Source organism: Littorina saxatilis, unplaced genomic scaffold, assembly GCF_037325665.1.
Source record: "Littorina saxatilis isolate snail1 unplaced genomic scaffold, US_GU_Lsax_2.0 scaffold_547, whole genome shotgun sequence".
Classification (NCBI taxonomy): Eukaryota; Metazoa; Mollusca; class Gastropoda; order Littorinimorpha; family Littorinidae; genus Littorina; species Littorina saxatilis.
Genome location: NW_027127624.1, coordinates 51,412 through 60,000, shown reverse-complemented (window position 1 = coordinate 60,000; position 8,589 = coordinate 51,412). Strand labels below are relative to the sequence as shown.

General features: G+C 44.0%; 1 protein-coding gene across 2 annotated transcripts in view; it reads left to right on the top strand.

Annotated features, from left to right (window-relative positions):
- LOC138956033 (mesenchyme-specific cell surface glycoprotein-like) overlaps nt 1–8,021 on the top strand; it is a 15,261-nt gene extending 7,240 nt beyond the window's left edge. For both annotated transcript variants that reach the window (XM_070327501.1, XM_070327502.1), the window contains exons 6-11: nt 1,135–1,249; nt 1,717–1,890; nt 3,468–3,524; nt 5,066–5,307; nt 5,803–6,026; nt 7,436–8,021. In XM_070327501.1, the coding sequence (XP_070183602.1) occupies nt 1,135–1,249; nt 1,717–1,890; nt 3,468–3,524; nt 5,066–5,307; nt 5,803–6,026; nt 7,436–7,547 (924 nt within the window). In that variant the 3' untranslated portion in view covers nt 7,548–8,021. The remainder of the gene's footprint in view (nt 1–1,134; nt 1,250–1,716; nt 1,891–3,467; nt 3,525–5,065; nt 5,308–5,802; nt 6,027–7,435) is intronic.
- The last annotated feature ends 568 nt before the right edge of the window (nt 8,022–8,589 follow it).

Below are 8,589 nucleotides of genomic sequence, written 5' to 3'. Positions count from 1 at the left end.
AAAATGGGGTCGCATTCACGCGGCGAGAGTGTTTCCACAGAGCTACCCCACCCCTTTACTTCTCTTCTTTTGTCTTATTTCTGCCTTACCAGTCCTTTCACCTATATTTCCTTCCAAGAAAACTCTCCCTACTATTCCCTGCAGTGTTCCAATTCTTTTCTTGTTGTCTTATTTCTACCTGACTGGATCCATCACCTTTATTTCACTTACCAAAAGTCTTCTTTTCCACATCCTTATTTCTCTGCCCCCCGCATGTCGTAAGAGGCGACTAACGGATTCTGTTTCTACTTTTACCCTTGTTGAGTGGTTCTTGTATAGAATATAGTCAATGTTTCTAAAGATTTTAGTCAAGCAGTATGTAAGAAATGTTTAGTCCTTTGTACTGGAAACTTGCATTCTCCCAGTAAGGTCATATATTGTACTACGTTGCAAGCCCCTGGAGCAATTTTTTGATTAGTGCTTTTGTGAACAAGAAACACTTAACAAGTGGCTCTATCCCATCTCCCCCCCTTCCCCTATCCCATCTCCCCCCTTTCCCTCGTCGCGATATAACCTTCGTGGTTGAAAACGACGTTAAACACCAAATAAAGAAAGAAAAGAAAAAACATGTTTTTTTCACCATGGTTTGTCAGTATAAACTGTGGATACAGTGAGAAATGTAGGCTAATCTTGACACGAGATTGTGAGTCGCATTGTTAAAAACTAGATCAAGACTGGGACACATACTATGATCTGCGGAACCCTTACGTCTAACTAATCCCCCCCTCCCCCCCCCCCCGGGGGGGATCAGGGTTGAATGCAGCACAGATTGAAATTGGTTAATTGTGTCCGCTATTGACATCTCAATCTCCCCCGTCATCAACACGGCCCCTCTTCCCCCTTCGCAAGAGCAGCTATGTTTTGGGTTCCTTGCAAGCAGTTAGATGACGTACATTGGAGCTTTCACTCACGCATCAACAGGATGTTATTTAGTCTTGGAAAAGAAATGTTATCCAAGGATGACAACGTCGGTTTGATATGATAAAAACATTGCAATTAATATTAAAAGTCCAACAATCACACAAGGTTAAGCCAATTAAGTACTAGCCTGAGGAATATGATAGAATTTCATTTGTTTTCTTATCTAACTTGCAGAAAAACAACGCACTCGCCCGCCTGAATCTGGATACGAACCAGATCTCCACAGTGTTCCCCCTGGGCAACAGGTCGTGGACCGACTACTACATGGACGCCTCCGATTTGGATGGCGGTAACTACATATTCCTTTCGTTCATTGTCTGGAGATACAACAAGAAACAAGACCGGCCATAAAACTAGCCCACTAACTATTCAAGCTATTATAATTACTATAATACAGCGACTTTAGAGTAAACACAAACAAAACTTGTGAAAGTTACTCTTACCCTGTATGCAGACAAGAAGTTTGTCTCTTTTAACTAAGCTGAGCAAAAACATTATTGCACCCATTTTCGTACCCCAACTAAAACATACATTCCCGTGTCATTTCATTTAAACTTTATGTGCCATTAAAGGCCCTTCACTTGGTTATATGGCACACTTTTCCTACTATTCCTACTATCGTGGGGGGCAGTTGCCATAGGGGGAAGAAGGTGGGAGGGGGGGGGGGGGGCAATTGTCCGTCCGGCAGATGTCGAAGGGCAATGTCCCGGGGGGTAGCCTGTTATACCTGGTGATATAATTCAATGATTTTGTCAGTGGCCAACATGCGAAGCTACAACATCCACAGCCTCATGCAGCCGACAGAGCTGAAGTGGATCTCTAAGGACGGAAGGGACTGGCTAATCATGCTGGACACTGGCCGGTTGGACAGCAGCCCGGTTTACGGAACCCCTGACCACCAGCGTGGCAAAACTCTCATGCAAAACGGAGGTTGGTACAAGACAATAGCAAAGCAACATCATTTGTAATGCTCTTGTCGCAGGTGGTTGGAAACATGAATACACGCATGAAGGAAAAAAAAGGGTAGCGCCGTACAGTATGGCAGCTTGCTTTCCCATGTGAGAAAGCAGCCTGAATTTCAGGAGGTTGGAAACATGAATACACGCATGAAGGAAAAAAAAGGTAGCGCCGTACAGTATGGCATCTCGCTTCCCCATGTGAGAAAGCAGCCTGAATTTCAGGAGGTTGGAAACATGAATACACGCATGAAGGGGAAAAAAAGGTAGCGCCGTACAGTATGGCATCTCGCTTCCCCATGTGAGAAAGCAGCCTGAATTTCAGGAGGTTGGAAACATGAATACACGCATGAAGGGGAAAAAAAAGGTAGCGCCGTACAGTATGGCATCTCGCTTCCCCATGTGGGAAAGCAGCCTGAATTTCAGGAGGTTGGAAACATGAATACACGCATGAAGGGAAAAAAAAGGTAGCGCCGTACAGTATGGCATCTCGCTTCCCCATGTGAGAAAGCAGCCTGAATTTCAGGAGGTTGGAAACATGAATACACGCATGAAGGGAAAAAAAAGGTAGCGCCGTACAGTATGGCATCTCGCTTCCCCATGTGAGAAAGCAGCCTGAATTTCAGGAGGTTGGAAACATGAATACACGCATGAAGGGAACAAAAAGGTAGCGCCGTACAATATGTCAGCTCGCTTTCCCATGTGAGAGAGCAGCCCGCATTTGAATGAGGGTAACCTCACAGGACTATATGAAATCTTATCCTTATCCATGTCCTTATCATTTTCTTCTCAAATGTGTGTAGAGCTGCTGCTCGTTGGAATGCATAAACAATTTTAACCAACCAACCATCGAGTGAATACAGATTGTGTACATTTATAACAGCTGATGAGAATTTTTTTGTTGTATTTGTATTGTTGTTTTCATTTTTTTTAACCTGTTGAAGACCTTTAGGTCGAAACGTTATTCATTGTCATTTGTTTGTATATTTCGTTGCGAGTCCAGTATATTAGGTATTACTCTTAGCTGATGAGAAGCTCACACCTTTCTCAGAATATAATCACGTCATGTCCCAAAATAATCAATGGCACTGTGGACAGAAATAGAAATCTAGCATAGCATAGCTCCCACCTAAACATGTTTTTCTCTTTCTTTATTGTTTGATTAATAGAGAGAAAAAATCAGAAGAAGCGATGCTTTTTTCAACTGAGAGGTTCTATAACAAGCTTTTGTTTTAAGTAAGGCCGTTACTGCCAGGAGTGTATGTGAGGGTTGTGGTTGTACCAACGTTGTAGCAAGAACTAAAAACTTCCGAAACGACAAGTCTGGCAGCGGAACGAAATTCAGATGTGGATGGAGCAGTGAATGCAGGGACGGGGCGGTGTGAGAGCACAACGGGACAAAGAACAGGTGTAAAGACGAAAAAAACCCACCAAAAAACCTTCCGAAACTCAACCATTCGATCGATCCATCACGTGTTTGTGCGGACGACAAGTTTACTGTTATAAAATATAAAAGTAAGCTCAAGAAAGCGTGTAAAATGTTATTTGCAGATATTGTATCAGCTGACAGCCAGCTGCAGGCACAACTCCTGGACGACGATGAACTGGGTAAGTAAGCCTGTTTCTTCTCCTTTGTGTCAATGTGGGATTCGGCTAATGTAAAACGAGAGGTGCATTGTGTGACTCATTTTCACAAAGTTTTTAGAGTGGCTGTTAATGAAACTAAACGTTCGTAGTGTACGTGTTTTCCTTTGAGTGAATCGTGCTTTCGCGTTTCTATTTTTTCATTTTTTTTCATTTGGACCTTTCTTAGTTCTGTTGTGCGCAAGAGCTTTTCAGTACTGCAGCAGTAAGTAACTGTCTTTACCCCGATCCTTTGTTCCCAAACCAGGACAGTAGAGGAATTCAAAACTAAGATGGCTTGAAACCAAACCCGCAGTCGTTAAAGTGTTTATATTTGAAAGGCACAGTCTTTCCCAATTAGTTTAAGGCGAAGGGCGCCAATGAAATTTCGAGTGATGGGACTTACACAGACATTTTCAGTTGCAAGCAGCTTTGCACCTTTCAATCTGTCTACTTCCATGACATGCATATGATTACACTATACACATTCATCAAAGCCTAGCTACAAGAATATATTTCATTGCACCAACCCGGCGAAATTTTCCGTCTTTTCATTCATTCATTCATTCATTCCACGCGACTCACCTTCGCAGATCTGCCCAGGCTTTTTCATTGGATAAGGCCAACCCTCGATTTAAACTCATACGGAAAAGTCAACTGCCTGACTGCTCTCCATGCAGAGTAGGATTTTTTTTTTATGAAGTGATTTCTTAAAACAAGCCACTAGGCATTATTTTAATCAATTCAATCATAAACAATGTCCACCTCTGCACAGCAGTTGCATACTGAAGGAAGGCAAAGCGCCCTTGCCCTTTTAACCCAAAAGGATGAATAAGGTCGAGATTCTCAAAATAGGATAACAGCGCAAAACACGATTAATTTACTATATTTTACCTTGAAACGTGTCAGAGTTATAGAAACACGGAGATACCCAGCATGCTTCCCCCCAAACCGGAGTATGGCTGCTTGAATGGCGGGGTAAAACGATCATACACGTACAATTCCACTCGTGCAAACTTATGTGTGAACGTGAGAGTTTCAGCCCATGAGCGAAGAAGAAGAAGAAGAAGAAGAAGAAGAAGAAGAAGAAGAAGAAGAAGAAGAAGAAGAAGAAGAAGAGAAGAATCATAAGGCCAAAAAAAGAAATTGTCTGTTTCTGGTCACCCGACCGACCCTAAATTTCGGCGCCGACCCTAAACTTTTTTTTTCCAAACTCAAAATTTTTTTTTTTTTTTTTTTTGGTAGTAAAGGACAGGGTGAGAAAATGAACAACAAAAACGTGTGAAAACGAAAGTCCGCTGACGATTTGTAAATGTGTTGAGTGTCTTGTCTCTATGTATAGTGAATCCAGTCTCTTTGCGCGATTTTTAAAGTTAGTTTTATTGGTCTACATTTGGGGTAAAAATATAAAAATAAAAAAATAAAAATAAAAAAAAATCCCTACCTACCGACCCTATTTTTTTTAGCCATGTTACCAGAAACAGACAATTTTTTTTTTTTTTGCCTAATGCCCAGCTTATTTGCAGGCCGACTGTGGGTGAGCACGGAGGACGGTAAGCGGGCCAGTGACGGCAAGCTGGAGACGGTCTTCACGTTCGGGGGGCGTGGCTTCAGCATCCATGACGCCAACACCTTCAAGACGGTGTCCGGGGTGGTGGACAACATCGAGCAGGTGTCCAAGCAGTTCTACAGGAACGTCTTCAACACGGCCTACCTCAGTGACGACAGCACGCCTGCGGTTGACGTGGAGGCCACCTCTCCTTCCTTGGTGGGTTTCTGCCTGTGTGTCTGTCGGTGTGTGTGTGTTAGTGTGTGTTAGTGTGTGTTAGTGTGTGTTAGTATGTGTGTGTGTGTGTGTGTGTGTGTGTGTGTGTGTGTGTGTGTGTGTGTGTGTGTGTGTGTGTGTGTGTCTGTCTGTCTCTGTCTCTCGCTCTCTTTCTCTCGCTCTCTTTCTCTCACTCTCGCTCTCTCTCTCTCTCTCTCTCTCTATCTGTCTTTCTCTCTCTCTCTCTCTCTCACTCACTCTCTCTCTCTCTCTCTCTCTCTCTCTCTCTCTCTCTCTCTCTCTCTCTTGTAAATGTGTAAAGGTATTCAACCCCGGTAAGGTTGGCGTAGCAAATAAAACCACACACCCACACTTGAACACAATTACAAAAAATAAAAACAACAACAACAACAACAACAACAAAAACAACAACAACAAAAGCCATGTCAAATAACAAGAAACAGTATTTATTGTAAACTAAATAATGTCATCCTTTAGGGCCCTAACCTGGGCTCCATGGCGGTGGGCGACTACGAGGGGAAGACTGTGATGTTCTTCGGGTCAGCGACGTCCGGCATTTTGTACGTGTACCAGCTGTCCCCCGACACGGACTGTCCGCAGCCTGTCTTCCACAGCGTGCACAGGGCAGGGTCATCCGCCTTCTCCTGGTCACAGTCCTTTGGTCAGGGCAACATGGGGGATATCGGCATCACTGACATGATGTGAGTAGGACTTTAAAGGCCAATATAGTCTGGTACATGCGTGCGTGGCAGAAGTAGTTTTGTTTTTTTGTGTGTGTTTGACTACATCAGTTGTCGCTTGCTAAGCTATATCTAGCGCTGTGGCCTTCTACTATAACACGGCTTTGTGCCCTGGAGACGGATGTTCGGCTTTTAATTGTGGGCTGGGGGGGGGGGGGGGGGGGGGAGGCATAGCCTACTGTAGCCACGGTTTCAACGAGTGCACAGGACGGGCTCTGACGCCTTCTCTTGGTCACATTCCTTTGGTCAGGAGAACATGGGGGACATCGGCATCACTGACATGATGTGCGTGTAACTTGATCAATGAAAGGAGTTGATGTAAGAGGTAAGGCAGGGCGCACAGTTTATGGAGCCCTGAAATAGCCCTTATTTCGCTGTTATTTCGATGCAAACACCATGCGGAAGTCGTTAGTAGCTTCTGTTATCGCAGTTTTTGTTATATCACGTGACATTAGCATCACTAATACAGTATGAGTACTGTCTGGTTTTGGGATTTGTTGGCGGGTATATAAAGGCCATGTCAGACGCACAACACAAAACACAGCGCGGTAGCTGGACGGGTCAAGCTGACACTGACCGTATCAGTGGCCACTGCCAGCCCGGCGTGTTGTTTAACCCAAACACAGGGCGGTAGCTGGACGGGTCAAGCTGACACTGACCGATATTTCTGTGAAAACGCGCACCGCGCTTCATCTGTGTGTTTCGCGTGTGACATCCCCTCTTTAAAAACATGTGCTTCCCCGACGTTTTGAGATGGTGTTTTTGTCGAAAACATGGTTTTGTGTTGTGCGTCTGTCTCCGCCTTAAGTCGTTAACAGTGTGGCTGGTCTTCGGGACCGGGGGGAGGGGGAGGGGCGTTAGCAATACTCTGCTGCGCGCGGACCATAAATGACCATGGATCGTGACAGCGGTTAATAATAATAATAATAATAATGCAAACTTTTATAGCGCTATTCTAGAAAAATGTCTACTCTTAGCGCTTTACAATACATACATCGACCAAGCATACTATACACGCACAGGCAAAGAAACCGACCAAACATAACCAACAAACTATACATGCACAGGCAAAGAAAACGACCAACCATACAATACACGCACAGGCAAAGATAACGACCAAACATAAACAAACATACTATGACCAATCATAACCAACATACTATACGCGCGCAGGCAAAGAGAACAATCAGCACATGTAATAATTACTGACAACTAATGATGCATGCATGTGAAATAACGTAAATGTAGGGCTTATTGTTATCATGAAAATCGTGCAAATCATAAGTTTTCCCGACAGAAAGTACCATAAGGGCTAATTGTTATATAATGAAAGTTTATTTCTAACGTCTTATTATGTCTTATGTTTGCAGGTATTTGAAGGACGACAACCTGTTACCTGTCCTCGTGGTTGCCTCCGCCACCAGCAACAGCATCTCCATCTACTCCGTCGGCGACAACGTCTTCTCTCCCCCTAGGCAGTAGGACATCGACACTGTGTGACCCAGTTCACATAGCTAATTTAAATGTCTGCCCCGTAAACCATCTGACTGTCGAATATGGAAATAATTGCTTAGCTTGTGAAAAAATGAAATGAGTGACTCTGATATTTAGACTACTAGTTAAGCAGATATTTTTTGAGCTGACTACCCAGTGACTTAGTGACCCAGCGACCTCGCGACCTATATAGTTTGGTTTTGTGACGAAACCGTGGTCAAACATACAAAAATGAATGTAGTAATTGTTTCAGTTCCTCAAATTTGAGGTCTTCGGTGACTGCTGTTGGACTTTTACCTGTTTTCGTAATGAATTTTCTGCAGGAAAAGTCTGATACGGTGCGTTTGAAGGAGCGATTGTGATTGCACACCGTTCATACACTGGACAGGATAAATGTAACATCCATTTTTGCTTGTTTCTATTCGCCCTGTGCCTGCTGAATAAATACTGTTGATGCTGAAACCCGGGTATTCTGTCTCTTTCTGTCTGTCTGTCTTTGTCTCTCTCTTTTCTGCTCTCCCTCTCCGTTTGTGTGTGTGTGTGTGTGTGTGTGTGTGTGTGTGTGTGTGTGTGTGTATGTGTGTGTGTGTGTGCGTGCGCGCGCGCGCGTGTGTGTGTGTGTGTGTGTGTGTGTGTGTGTGTGTGTGTGTGTGTGATAGAGTGTGTGTGTGCAATGTTAGTGCCTTATGCAGGGCTGTATAAAGTGTATGAGAGGGGGAAGCTTCTCAAATGAGGCAGGGGTACAGGTGCTAATCAGGCGAGATCGAGGTCTGCCTCTCTCCCCCAGATGCTGTAAAATGGGTATTTTTTTGTCTCTCATTGAGAGGAAATAAATACATTCGCTTGATTTGGGGGTGGGTTTGGAGGCTTGGGATAGGTGGGGCAGCTTCCAGAACTCAGATCTTTTAGCCCTGTTATGCAGTTTGTTTTTCATGTTTTAATACCTGTAGGCTATATAGCTATTCTGATGGACACGTGGGGGAATTCGGGGCCTGTGATTGGATGGTCTCTTCCGATCATCAAAACATAA